Source organism: Pholis gunnellus (assembly GCF_910591455.1).
Source record: "Pholis gunnellus genome assembly, chromosome: 15".
Taxonomy (NCBI): Eukaryota; Metazoa; Chordata; class Actinopteri; order Perciformes; family Pholidae; genus Pholis; species Pholis gunnellus.
Window position 1 is genome coordinate 5,250,330 of NC_136542.1, and position 15,068 is coordinate 5,265,397.

The window sequence follows — 15,068 nt, forward strand, 5'->3', positions numbered from 1 at the left end:
CTATAACTTTTTATGACCTGTCCCAAAGGTACAAAACATCTTGTGGTTGAGTGCTTGCTGTTTTATGTGGTTGCATCATGAGCACACAACTATGCCGGCATTATATGGGCACGCAGGTCACAAAACTAACATTCCTGTGTAATCAAGTGTTCATTGGAAGCACAGTTCACACCGCAGGTCATTAATGGCCTGCAAACATTGGATAAGCACCAGTGTCTATGGAGCCTGCCACTAAGAACAAGGATAGACAGATACGTGACAGCAGACAGACTTGTAGTGGAGGAGCGAGGAGGAGAAGGTGGAGAGAAACGCAAACAAGGAAACAAGGGAACAGGGAACAGGGAATGACAACAGACCTCGTTGATCAGGAACTGGAGCTGGATGACAGCCGCACCGCTCTCATGCTGACAGTAGCACTCCACACCCGCCCGGCCAAAGCTAAAAGTCAGCTCAGTCAAGGAAAACATGACAGTTGAAGCAGAAATGTGAGGAGGGAAAAACCCTGTAAAACTGAGCAATGTGTGTTTGAATTTACAGATCATTTACAAAATCATTTCCAGCCTACTGGAGGTGTTTTTAGTATAAAAAAGGTTCCCAAGCTCTTCGTTCTCATAACTAAATGTAAGTTGACATTTTCATTCACCACGAAACCTCAAAATAGCGAGTTATAAATACAAATCCGTGGGCCCCGTCTGCCTTATTTATGCACATGCGTCAGCCATCATGACCACAGCATTGATAAACTTAACTCCCACCGCTCTCTATAGGACTGTTACGTTCATGTCGGAGAATCCCTGCCTGCTAAATCTGTCCATTCAAAAACAGCTGGGTCAGCAATCCAGGCAACAGTAGATGTCGGGACTTCAATTTAAACTGTGTGCGTGTGTGAGCTAAAAGAGGAAACCCCCCCCCCACCAATGATTGCATGCGTGGCAAAAAGGGAGAGTGTAGCCACAGAGGAGCAACGGCAGGTAGCCACAGGACGGTAATGTATCCTGCAAAGAAAACCCTCAGAGTACTTTCACCACACAGCCCCAGCAATGAGGAGAAGCTTGTCTATTTCCACCAGCCTGTAATCACTTTCTCAGGCACGCAGTATCTGCACCAGTCATGCACACGAGCACAAAAGGAGGAGGAAGCAGCGCGAGATCTAATCACAGAGAGAATCTCTCGACGCACGCGAAATGGCCTACAATAAGACAAAAGGGTGCACTGTCTCTCTCGCACTCCTAATGCGATCATGCCGGAGAGACGCTCTCCGAAGACGGACCCGTTTGTGCTCACTATCTGAGTCCATTTCCAGCTGACACAGCATAATGTGTGTGAACAGGATTAACCGAGCTGCGATCAAACAATCCCTCGGTGCCTTAAACAAACTAAGGCGGGGTTTGCAGGAGGCCGTTTCGGGACATGGCTCTCAACAGTGGGCATCGCTTTCTGCAGAAGCAACGGAGGCAAACACAGACGTTCAGACTGTAAGCCGGCGCCAGTCGCAGGCTGTTGGCAACTGAACTCACATTCACCCGTGACCTTTCCGTCCAGTTTTAGCTCCTGGCCCCGCAAGTTCTGTACAACATTTGTCAGAATTATTAATGGACATCACGGCTCCACAGGTTCAACAACGGAGGAGTCATTAAGTCAGTTTCATAGCCTCTGGTCATGCATAAATGAGAACAGAGCAACAGTCTGAAGAGGAGAAATGTTAATATGTAACGCTGTAGTGTATTCATACTGCTGGCATCGAGTAGAATCACTTCCACAGCATTATAACTGGAGCTGTGTGCGTGAACTCATCGGTGGATGTGAATGTACAGGTGACTACAGTGTGACCTGATTCTGATGTAGGATGTAGGTTAATGGTGCTGCTGAGCCAAGCGACTTTCTTGGCTAGCAGGAAATGACTAAGATGTTATCACTGTGGTGGGCAAGAAGAGCATTCTGTTGGTACTTCCTTTTTACGCTCCACGATCAAAACCTTTACCAGGATCATGTGGCCACAAATACAAACTGTCAGCTGAGGCGGTTTCAGACTACAGTTCTACTTATGACTTGATGTCATGAGTAGAACATGTGCTTCTAGGATTGTGCAAGCACAAGAAGCTGAGTCACACTAGTCAACTGGGGCTCCGCGTGTCACTAAATATCTCGCTGTGAGCAACACATGGTCAAATAGTAGTTCCTGTCATCATCGTTTGGTCATGTGATGAGATTCAACTAATTTGCAATTTTATAAATTATTCCTTTAGAGCTGAAACTGATAGTTAACTCCATATCTTTGGGTTTCGGATTGTTGGTTGGACGAAACAAGCAACATCAACTGGTCTACTTGTGAACTTGTGGAAATTGGATTGGGCATTTTTCTTTTTTGAATATATCAGATCAAACGATTAATCTAGAAAATAATTTGCAGGATAATCAAACTGCAATACATTGTGTCACATGCATTATTTATTGTCCATTTGTATTACTATTTACTGGCAATTAAGTTCTTTGTATTAGAGAAATAGATATTGAACATGTTGCTCTCTCAACCGTGTAGCTGTGAGTTTAAGACATCACACACTAAAGCCCCCCCCCCCCCCTCTATTTCAACATCAATACTTCCCCCGTGTGGTAAGCCAACATGGTTAACCCCAGCGTTTCAGCATCAGCAGGTTTTCTTCTTTAGTCTACCGATAGTCATCGCGACAGGAAGTTATCTTACATCATGAAAAGAAGAGACGCTGCTCTCTGCAGCCGTTCTTGAAGTTAAAGCCTCGCTGAAGCCAAAGGAAGAGGAAGCTACAGGCCAGTGGTGTGTTTCTGCGATGGAAAACAAACTTCTGACTTTTCACATGACCCGTCAGCTGCAAGAGCTTAATGAACTCAAATGCAACGTGATCCATTTTGCACAACCTTAAACTTTCCCCTTTTCATTTCTAAAAGTTCAAACACATTTACTGCCACCACTGGACTCCCATGTAGGTCAAATAACTACTAATTGCTGTTTTGCTTTGGCTCCCACAACAGACACGGAGCAGGGGCCAAAATTTAAGAGCACATATATTAGAGGGAGCAGAGGACTGACTACAGTAGCACACTGATTAAAACACTGTAGTAGAGACAGATCTTGTAAAAGCAGACATTTATTGCTTGTCGACACCTCATTGAGCTTATGTCTACTGAGCTGTGGCAGCGTTTCCAAACTCCGGGGGCAATGAGGCGGATCAATACAGCCTGTCTTTTGATAAATGGACCTATTGCCTGAATGACAGTAATCCCATCAGCTCCACCTTGCACATTAGGACAACATGGAAGCAGTGTGTGTTCTCCGGGAGTTACCCTGCAAACACGACGCTCTCTTAATCTGGAGAGCGGATAAAAGACGAGGACGGAGCCACTTCTAATGAAAATAAAGCAGATGGGCCTCCCATGCAAGATACCAGCGCGCAGGGAAACCCTGTGTTTACACACAAGTAGGCCAACCCTGAAGACATGGTGTAAGCAGCGTAACATGGATATGGCCAGACTTTCCACATGCAGTTTTGACTAGTCTGTAATCCTGGAGAGTTATTTTGGGTTGCTGTGACTCATGGAAGTTGCTCGGTTAGCTATAAAAAACATATTTTTATCCTTGAATACAAACACAAAACGGACTCCCAACTGCCCGAGGGGTCATACGGCACTGTAGCAGCTTGATTGTGTGTGTGTGTAAGTGTGTGTGTGTGAGTCCAGTGATGTTTACAGCACATATGAAGTGGCATTCTGGCACAGACTGGGCAGCACAGTTGATGAGGTTGGCTCCTCGGCATATGGCGGAGGAGCTGCTCATGCTACTGCAGAGATACCACTAATGAGCCCGGGTGCTCCAGGAGAAGGAGGCTGCTGGCTGCACAGAAACACATCCGAGCTAATGTCTACCTCCGAGGCCCCTGCTGCTCCTCTTTGTGCTGCTCGGATTTTTATTTTTGTTGTGTTGGATGACAGGAGGCAAAGACAGGTCACTTACAGTTTTGAACTCCCCAGACTTTGTGGAATGTTGAAAGGCGACTTGATCGTATGACATTTGCTGAAAGGATGACAGGAAGTTAAGACATGGCTCTGGTGTGTGTGTGTGTGCGTGTTATGTTTGTACGAGTGTGTGTGGGCACGAGGGACTGAAGAATGTTGAAAAATCGCTGAAATCATCCAAGCTTTACTTTCCTTGTCTCGTCATTTTCATTTTCCCGTGATGAAAAAGAATAAGAAAGGATACAGCCTCAAAGCTCCGGTCTGGGTCCCGACGGCCAAGATTTTCTGCACGGGGTCAAAAGCCATCGAGGATGGTTGATATGGGAAGCCATGACGCACAGTCTGCAGGAAAGAGCAGAATTTATATTAGACCTCCAGTCAGCTAATCAATCATCTGCTACACAGTCAAGCTGGCTTCACTGAGAGAGCAAGAAAAAAAAAAAAAAACATTATCATAATCTCCTAGAGATGTAATCCATCAATGTGGAAAATGAGTCTCATTATCAAAATAAATTAGATAAAAAGCATAAACATTAGTGCAAATGGGGAGTGGAATTTTTTTTTTCCTGATATCTGCTTGACATGTGTGCAAACTCAATCCACTAAAACATCAGTAATAAATTCATTTTATCCGTCCCACGGCTCACATTTTCAGCCTCGGAGTGCACTTCATTGCCAGGATGTTGCAGTCCCCCCAGCCACCAAAATGATATCATCATCAGGCATCTATAACTCAATTGTTTCAGCTTGGAAAAAGCCTTGCCCGTGTCCATCCATAAGCTCTGTGCGGCTTGCAGCAGTGTTATGTAACAGGTTAACCTGGGGACCTGACCTGTTCTGCTCCCAGCTGAGGCAGGGGCTGGTGGGCCAGCGCTCCAAAGCTGTTCAGACACATTTATCTAACGCAGGTACAAACCTTTCCAACCACACCTACCGGGCTTCGATTAGTAAACCAGTTGTATTTCTAAAATGGTGTGTGTTGACCAGTGAGGCTGGGATTTAAAGCATAGGTTTCCTATTTTTAAAAAGTCAGCCCTGTGCAGACTTTAGCTGAACGAACAGGCAGGTCAAGGTATCTACCAAAGTTACTGTCTTTTTAGCTCCACTGTCCGAGAAAACACAAAGAGGAAATGTTGCAAAAAAGACTCAAATCGAATGCATTTAACTTGACACACTCGGACTGAGCTCCTATTAGCTTGAGCTGAACTAAATGCATTGTACACAGGACAGTGTGTATTGTGTCCTCCATCTCTTAATCATCTTAGGAGGGAGGCTCTCTCTGCACAGCCAGAGGGGACAGCAGTTATTACTGCAGAGAGCACACCAGGGCACGAGAGTGGTGGTATTAAAATCACATTTAAAAGAAATGTGCACCTATCCTTTTAACTCAAAATGCTCTTCCCTTCTTGGACAAACTGCAGAGAGCTAATCGGGTTAGCTATAGCTAACTTAAAACCAGTGACTTGAGGCGACGATTCAGTGCAACGCAAACAGCCATGGTGCTGTGAGAGACATCCTGGGTACATGCAACCGTGGGACACGGCCGAGCAAGGCAGGCAATGTTTAAGATGAATTCCCTGTTAACGACCCCCTCGGTCGGGTTTTTTTCACTTGTACTTTAGTATCTTAAGAGAGAAACCCACCTTGCAAAGCTGGAAATGGTCCGACTGGAGAGTCTCCTGGATAGCGTCGTTTTCCCTAAGAGTGCCCGACTGGGCAGTTGCGGAGGAGGAAGAAGAAGCCGCTGTCAAGCCGTCCAGCACCTTCCTAATGTTAAACTTCTTCATTTTACTCCGGTACCGACGCGAGACGGTTGAGAAAACAGATCAAGCTCGCTACCATAAATTGGATAGAGAAGTGTGTTGGGGGGGGGGGGGGGGGGGGGGTGAGGAGCTGCTAGCTAGTTAGCCGATATTACGCACAGTCAATATCTTTCTGTATACATCTCACATGTTACGGAGGGTGTTTGCTGCCAGCGCAGATCTCCCAAAAGCACCCGAGTCACGAGCATTGATTCAGCGAGTCCTTTCCGACATCAGTGTCAATCCGCCATTTATGTCGCCAGCTTTTTTCCGCGTTATTCGATCGGGATCAATCGTTTCCGTGAGCTGTTTCCCCGGTCAGGGCTCACAAACTACGGCTACGGAAACGCAGTGAGCTGCAGCGGGGATTGAGTCTGCGCTCTGCTGTCACCCGGATGCTGGAGCCGGTGTTACACTGTTTTCTGTGACCTGTCACATTCTGTGACCTCGATAGGAAACCTTTTTAAAACGCTGTTTTTATTGTTTGTTATTGGTGCATTTGATACACATTAGTAAAAACATTGCTGTAAATGCGCCAGAGTTAAAGCCAAGAGGCTATTTTGTCATCTGTAGTACCAAAGGCAGATGTTACAAAGTAAATCTAAAAACAGATTATGAGATTACATTTACAAAGTTATGCAATATTGACCCTTAACAATGCATGCACAAGAAATAATGTTCATTATGTCATGTAGGGAAAAGTTTATTTTTACAGTTGCATTTGTTTATTTTGATGTATTGGCCTAATTCATCCTGCTCACATCTAACAAAAACAAAAGTGTGGCTGTAGCCTACTAATAAATTAATAAATAAATATAATTAATAATGGACATTGTGTAATTTTCGTAGTAATATAACCATGTCATATTATAAGTGATTTTGTTTTAGCAACCAAATTTCCTCAAATCTTTTACTACAAACAACACAATGTTGTTACTATGAATACTGTAGTAAAATCCATTTGATAAACATTTGAATTATGGAAGCTAAAGTTCATATTTTCAGTGAGTTTTGTGGCCCCCTGCTGGCTGATGGGTCCGAAGCAACATGAATGCCTTTGGGCTGAGAAAGAAAGAGAAGCTGAACCTCGTGACAGCTATCTGAGCCTTAAAGTCTAAACACTATCACATCATAATGTAGGGGCAGTTATAAAAACATGCCGAAGTTGGTGTTTGGAAGCACTAAAATTCTGCATTTACGTGTTCTTGTGCATAATCCTCTTCTTCAATGAAGATCTTTCCCACGGACATTTGATATCCTTTTGTAAGCGGTAAAGGTCCCAATTAACGATCCTATCTATTGTGTGTGCATGGAAAATAGGCTACTTCCTCTTGTTCCCCAAGGAGGAAAAACCAGGTTAGTTTACCTCCTCAGAGAATTAGAAAACTAGAAAATCTCGTTTGATGAACACCAGAAAACCTGGTTAAATGATCACCATCATGATCTGTCGTTTAAGAGCCACGTCTTTTTTATTGGCTGAGATTTATTTCCTGATTTTATTTTTTACTGAATTTAGATGGCACATTGTCAGGAAGCACTCTTTGAATAAAAACATCTGAAACAGACATGTGGACGAGATGTAAGATAGTCCGCTACGTGCTTATTCCCCAAAGTGTTTCATAATGAAGTAAACAACATGTCATTTACATTAAATCAAATGAGAGTTTTTGCGCCACATAGATTGAAGATTATAAGAAAAAAATAAACAAACAAAATCCTTAGACTCTTCCCTCTTTATAAACCGATCACTGTATCCTGCTTCAGTTAACATGTTGCTGTCGGCCTAAACGGTATAAAGAAGTGTTTATAGTCATGAAACTGACTGATCTATAGCAAAACTGTTTTTTTTACATACATCTTGTAGTTACTTTTAAGTTCCAAAGCCTCAGCTTCCAGTACACCAAGCTCATGTCCTTAATATTGTTTAAGGGAATTGGAGGAATTTAACATCCTGCAATTTGTATATAATATACAATTTGATGTAAATTTCACATGGTACATTTTTAAAATCTTGTTCAGATATTGGACTGTTCTCGGGCCAGATACAAACCGAAAAGTCGAAAGTGGTCTGTGTGCTCTTCTTCCACCACTGCTAATAAACATATTGGAGGATTTCCTGTTATAAATGTCTTCAAACAGTTGCACCATAAAGCTTTTCTGAAGCACTTTAACACGTGTCTTGCACATACATGTTTTGTACACTAGATGGCGGAGTCTACCAGCATTCTTATTAAGCAAATTATTTTTTTGCTTTGGTGGAGGGCTCTTCTTATACTGAACATTCAGCACCATGGACAGCAACATATGGATTTCTGCCCCTGATTGGTCGCCTTGGTGCTACAGGATTTGATCTGGTTTCAACAGATAGTTTCGTTCACATTCTGGCATTTTTGCACACACTAAGAATTTGACATTATCCTGCAAGAGGTGCGTTTAACGTACAGAATATCTGTGCATTGAAATAGCAGTCTGCTTTCCACAGACAGTTCATCTTAATTAATAACATAGGCCATCATAAAATAGGCCAGTCAAGACACAATAAGAGTCTGACGGAGGCACAGCAGGGATACATACACTTTATCAACCTATTCACAAGTTTGACTAAAGTGAAATTTTCATGCAATCATGAATATATGAAGGAAGCTGCCAGCGAAAATGCTCACTGGAGGGCAAGATAAAATAGGGCAATATCAATAATGCACACGTGATGGGATCTGACGCAGTGAGTGTGACTCCCATTCATATTCATAAACAACAAGTTAAGAGGTCGAGCTTTTGTGTCCGATGTGAAACAGTATTGGGGCCATCATCCCTGTTTGACTCCTGAATTTAGGTCTCCGGTATCTGGGACATAACTCCATAATTAGCAGTTTTGTCTAACTTCTTCCCTCCTCGAGCACAATTGCCACACAAGGTAAACTTCCTTCCTGGCTTCTATGCTGTATCACACTTGATCAGCAAATAAATGCTGCTGTAACACAGCATAAAGGGTTTTTTAAACATAGACTATTGCAAGGTTAAATAAAAACATGCAATTGACGACGTACCTGGACAGCCTGGATTTGGACAAAAGCTACTGTGTTTGGGTACCCAGCAGCAGGATGTGGAACAGATCCCTAGATGCACAGCAAGGACACTGAAAAGTAAAGCTACAGGACAGCAAAGAACAGATTGGTGTGCAAAAATAACCCCGGTGAGCACAAAGGTTCCACTCTCCCCAAATATCTGCAAGACAATGCCCTTAATCATATCACTGACTTATAATATATCAACTGAAATAAATGCATTAAAAGCATCCGATTATTTCAGAATGAAGATTTGGTGAACACTGACTCACAAAGAGGGAATTAATTCCCTTTGCAATCGATCCACTTAAACATTCAGGCGATGTTGCTTCATTCAAAGTACAACAAGTTCAAAAGCCTCTGCTGGGAAACAGGATTAAAGACAAGACGAATGAACTGGTGGGAAGAAAAACTGACCGCACTCCACTCTTCAGGGTCAAGTCACTGTGCTGTGGAGAATAGTTCACTGCCTTACCAAATGTATGTGGACAGAGACATTGTGCAACTGCAAGATTACTGATTTGCTCATCTGTTTGTCGTCATGTGTCCGTGTGTGTGTGTGTGTGTGTGTGTGTGAGAGAGTTTGGGTCGTGACGTGATGTGATGTGGATGATGATGTGAAATGAAATGAAACAACTTGAGGAAACCTGACAGGCAGCTGAATCCATGCAACGCGTGATTCAGATACTAGTTTTATGGACTACTTGTAGGTCAACGTCCTTCATCTCCAGACAAACATCACCTGACCAATAGCTTCTGTGTGGTTGCGCAACATTAAACAGCTTTCACTTTCACCCTTATTTAGCCTTCATGTGTTTACGTACTTCACCGAGACAGACAATAAATGAAACGCCTGAAGCTCAGCTTTCGGGGAAAGAAGGAATAGGGGACAAGATGAGGAGACTGAGAGGAAAAGAAAGAGAGAAGGTGATGGAGATGAGCGAGGAAGAGCAAGTACTGCTCACTGTGTCTGGATACCAGCAGCATTATGTCCCCGTGCTATTTAACACAAATGAAAACTCACCTGATCCAATTCAAACTATGGCATTACCACAGAAAGGTACAGTGGAACCTATCAGCTCAATTCAACAACAAACACCAAGCATGATTGTAGCGTAATAATATAGCATTGTTGTATAAATATATCACTGCAAAACACACATTTAGTTACATTTCTGTCGTTCAAGACAGAACATGTATCTATATTATGTAAACTCCAATACAACATGAAATAAAGAAGGTTACATCACTTCAGTAAATTATTATTAATACAGGATGATTGGAGAGAGCAGTGAGGAGGCACAGGGAAAGGGACAGGCAGTGAATACAGAGGATTAGAGAGAACAGTAGGGTGACTCTGCATTTAACACTTAAATCAAACACTGACAGCATTCATTAGCGTATTTTGGGTGATCATTTTAGTCTCCTCTGTATTTTCACGTTGTAGTTTAATGTGACATTCAACCTGATTCTTATGTTTTACTGCTTGACAGATCATTTATGCTACTGCCCACTGATATGGTTTTAAAACTATTGTTCAGACAATTTTTGCGCCCCAAACCTCTTGAAATGCAAATATTTACATCAAGTAAATCAAAACAATGTTGGGGGAGCATGAAGCCCCCTAACAAGCTCATTATTCCGAAAACCCTGCGTGCCGCTATGCACGTAAGAACTTAAAATATATTATACATTGTTAGTGATTAAACTACCCATAATGAGAACACCTCGTGTGCAATACTGCAGTTTTATGTAAGTCAAATAGTTGTGTATGTGTTTATATTGCTGTTCTGATACTTTTATTTTAATAAAGGATGCAAACACTTAAGTGCCTGATGCTCCATCTGAGAATGTCTTATGTTTGCTGTTTCTCTCTGCCTCAACAAATCTATAACTTACAAATAAATCAATCTGAAAATGTGGTCATGTCATGCTTGGCTTCCTATTATAGAAAAAAAAAATGACAATTTGTTGTCGATTTACGATTAGAAAGAGCATAAGTGCTCTGCTCCCTCCAGCTCTCTGGGCGGTATGTAGCATATTTCCTTCCCTCCACCAAAATCAGGTCACGCTGATGGCTCTTCTCTGCTACTGGCCATATCAAGCCCGGGCTGCGATGCTTATGCATGGGTCTTAGCTCATCTCACTGTGAAGTGATTAACAGATAATTACATGCCTGGGTTGCATAACAGACAAGTAACACTCGGAGCAGAGATTGAATAAGGTTTACATTTAACGAGGAATGTGTAACAGCTTCAAAAACATGTTTTCAGACATTTTCTCTCCCTCTCTTGTTGTGTTTTGTCCTTTGGGAAAATGGCAGTTGTGACCGTTTCACAGTTTCTGGCCACTCATTAAAGTAGGTCAATCATCATCAAGTCTGGGCTGCTCGATGAGTGTCACAGACTTCTCCCAGCAGGATTGTGTGTCATGCTGATCTCTTTATTAGCCTGACGGTATCAGTGGATTATCAGAGAAATGAGCTCAAGTGTCCCCACAGAGGTGTTTATGAGGCAGCCCACACACTGCACACAGAAACCTGGCAGGGCACAAATATGCATTTAAAGTTACTGACTATATGGACACAGGTCGGAAGTAGCTCCTATGTGGATTCATGACATGGTATCAAAAACAGGTTCCCGTTAGAGCGTTTAATCCAGTAGCTGCCGTTGTTTGGCTCGCTGCCTCAGAGCGGTGGTCTCCAGCAGCACAATGACTGGCTCTGACTCTCCCCGGGAGCCTGACTCACTTTGATCCCGTCCCAGCGGTGCTCTTCACTGAACAGGTCGGTGTCGCAGAGCATCATTTGTTTGACAAGGAAGGCACCTGCCTCATCAATATTTATATTGTCCTATAAACGGTGAGGGGGAATATGATTTAGAACATTGTGTATGCATCCGTTGAGTTAAGTGTTTGGCTCGCTGTTCAAACCATGGCTGCAAGTTGTTCCTGCGTGTTAATATTTGAACGTGTTTTATGAGCAGGCTATAGAGCTGCAGTGTTAAAGTTCATTTCACACATACAGTGTAGTGTAACTTCATGCAATTCTAATTGGGAGGCAAAGTAGGCTTTACTCGAATGCCAATAATGGCTTTTGAGAAATGGCTCATATCCCTTATTGCCAATTTAGGCGAATTATCTTCTCCCATAATAACTGAAATACAGCACACACCTTTGCAGAGCTCTCAAACCAGCCCATGAAGCAGTTGTCTTTACAGAAGCTCTCCAGAGAGGAGACCAGGTCTCTGTCCCTTCCCGTCATGTCACATTTGTTGGCCAGCAGGACGGCAGGGACTGGACGTCCGCTGTCGAGACAGACTTTGCTATCCAGGTCCCGCTTCCACTCTGAGGCGGCCTCCAAGGTGGAGCTGTTTGTAATGTCAAAGACCACTAGTGCTCCCATTGCCCCTTTGTAGTACACTCTGGACATCTTCCTAAACCTCTCCTGGCCTTGAGGGAAGAGGGAATAAATCAGTGTGATTTATGCTTCAGCACAGCTTGTGCTCAATTCTGACTCCAACAGCAAAGATGAATTCATTTTTCTTATTTGGCAAAAGACTTGATGTTGTTGTTATTTTTAGTTGGCCCAGGTACACGGTGGGTAATCCTACTGCTTATTTATCATGTGTGATTTGAATTATCATATACAATTGGACTGTAGCCTAAACCTTAAAAATAAAAAGTAAGCGACTAACGACAATCATTTTAGATTTGAGAAAACATTGCGTAAAAAACGTAATTTTGCAGATTGGAACTATACTGGATTTTTGTGAAGGTCATTTAGACAATAATATAGACTGGCTGGCAGTTGTTTACCTAAAAATGCCTTTATTGGGTATTATTTACCAAAATAATGTGTTCATATGATTTATTTTTTTGTGATTATTTACAGTAGAATTTAGGGATTGAATATCTCTCTCAGCTGTCACTCTACAACCAATATTCTTGAAATCGATACAAAACATTAATTTACAAATCAATAGCTTAAAATATGTGATTTAAAGTAACCACCAATTCACATGTATTCCAACAGTCGAAAGCTGTGACGGTAGTTGCTTCTGCCCTGATTAGCTAGTTAGCATTAGCCTGAGTGCAAGTATCTTTGTTTTTAGCTTTAGTTACTGCAGATTTAAAAATAGTTTTCACAGAAATTGCACATTTTAGGGCTCCGTCATTGTCATCAGGTCTATTATTATGCTACATTTTAGCTTTACAGGTCAAACAACTGTAACATACTTTAGAATATTGACACACTCACCTCCAATATCCCAAAACTGCAGTCTCACCACAGTCTTGGCATCCCATTCAACAGTCTTCAGAGCAAAGTCAACTCCAATGGATGCTTTGTATGTTTCATGAAAGCGTTTGTTAACATAACGCAAGATAATGCTGCTCTTCCCAACGCCTACATCCCCAATGACTAAAACTTTAAACAGCTTGTCCGTACAAAATGCTACTGAACTTCCTGCCATGTTGTGGTCGACCTGCACGGAGACAGTTAAAGTAGTCCGTTTCCTAAACCATCGTAAAACTTGATCTGCTTCACGTTCAACTTCACAAGCCCATAAGTACAAAGGTTTTAAACAATCTGCATTTAGTGCAGATGTCTCAACCCGTTCCTCATACGATTACTTATTGAAATTCTTTCTTCAAACCAAAGCCCTATATCTTTGACCTTTGATCAAAAAAGTTATTGCAGTAGGCAAGGCCAAGACCACAGCGCCAGCTGATGTTTCACCATGAAAAACAGGAGACAAAAGCATAAAAAATATTTAATTCACCCCAATCAAACAAGTGTCCTTTTAAATGCTCTACAATATTTGTTTCAAAGGGCAGACTTAATTTATACTGTGTACATATCAGGCTGCAGAAAGCTTATTCCGAATATTACTAATGGTTACAGTAGCACTTCACCACATTACACAGATTTAATAGGGTCTTAATATTTAGGGAATTGATTGGTGTACACAACCAATCACACAAGAGAATCATACACAGCTAATAAAGTATTTCTAATATTGACATTGATATAGATATCACCTGAATATCAAAATATGATCCACAATTCATACATTCACAAAACATACGATAACGTCATTTATCTTATGCATAAGTCTATACAATTATGAAATCAGATGTCTAATTATAAAAGATACAAATTTGAAACTAACTTGCATTTGAAGACCATATAAATGAGATAAATGTACAAAAGAAAGACAAATTCTGACTGAAAATGAACTTGTCCTCTGCTACATTCGTGACACAGTCAGTGCACTTGCCTGGCAGTACTGTGTCAATCAAAAATCCACAGATAATTGCTTTTTTTCCAACAAGAAATCACGTTAACATGTCGACTGTTCTGCTATCCTACCTCAAAACAAAAGTTTAATATTTTGGGAAATGCACTTAGTTGCTTTCTTGCCACAAAAGTTAGAAAAGAGGATCTATACCCGTCACACGTCTGCACACTTGATATGAAGCTTCCGCTAGAAGTTAGTTAGCATAGCTTAGCATAAAGACTAGAAAGAAGGGGAAAAACAAACCTCGCTCTGTTTAAAGGTCACAAAATCTGCCTACAAGCACAAAGCTCTTTAATTAATATCATGTTTCTGGAATCTGTACGAAAAGTGTAAAAACTATTAGGACAGAGCTAAGCTAGCCGTTTCCCCATTTTCAGTCTTTATGCAAAACTAAGCTAATGGCTGCTAGCTGTAGCTTTATTTTCATCAGATTTAGTGGAACTCTCTTCAACAAAGCTAATAAGTGCATTTTACAAAATGTCAAACTACTCCTTTAAACCTCTCCATTTTCATTCCTGATGAAGCACAAAACACTCAATGTGTTACACAAAACATATTCCAATTTTTTTTTGTTGACAATTAAGATTGTTTTGCATTACATACAACGTATATTCACCTGCTTGTTATGTCACCTACATTTCTCAAATAAATCTATTTATATTAAAAGTGTTACATACATAGAGAATCTTGGTTGTTTTTCTCATAAGCACACAATCTATATTATCCAAGAAGCTTACGTTAGCCCATAAATATATGCTTGTAATAAGCTAATTCTTCCGCTATTGTAGACAACATCTAAAATTATTTTAAAATGTGGCGTCTTGTTGTTCACCTTTATCATGTAACAGCTATTAATTAGAGTGAAAAATGACTTGTCAGACCACAGAATGACTTTTCTCTCATATATCATC

The 15,068-nt window shown here is 41.5% G+C and overlaps 2 protein-coding genes across 4 annotated transcripts in view; both read right to left on the bottom strand.

Moving 5' to 3' along the window:
- Window positions 1-6,104, bottom strand: part of stxbp5b (syntaxin binding protein 5b (tomosyn)) — a 28,079-nt gene extending 21,975 nt beyond the window's left edge. For 2 of the 3 annotated variants that reach the window (XM_079175082.1, XM_079175081.1), the window contains exons 1-3: window positions 5,634-6,104; window positions 4,235-4,332; window positions 357-438 (exon numbers count right to left, since the gene is read on the bottom strand). In XM_079175082.1, coding sequence (XP_079031208.1) covers window positions 357-438; window positions 4,235-4,332; window positions 5,634-5,777 — 324 coding nt within the window. In that variant the 5' untranslated portion in view covers window positions 5,778-6,104. Of the gene's footprint in view, window positions 1-356; window positions 439-3,988; window positions 4,333-5,633 lie in introns of all 3 variants that reach the window. The other variant, XM_079175083.1, reaches the window with a different exon arrangement.
- A 3,934-nt stretch (window positions 6,105-10,038) lies between these two features.
- rab32b (RAB32b, member RAS oncogene family) lies at window positions 10,039-13,355 on the bottom strand. The gene is made up of 3 exons (XM_079174753.1): window positions 13,116-13,355; window positions 12,030-12,307; window positions 10,039-11,708 (listed from the first exon to the last, which is right to left on the bottom strand). Exons 1-3 carry the CDS (start codon window positions 13,327-13,329, stop codon window positions 11,544-11,546), a joined length of 657 nt encoding a protein of 218 aa, XP_079030879.1. The 5' UTR covers window positions 13,330-13,355; the 3' UTR covers window positions 10,039-11,543.
- Window positions 13,356-15,068: the final 1,713 nt, after the last annotated feature.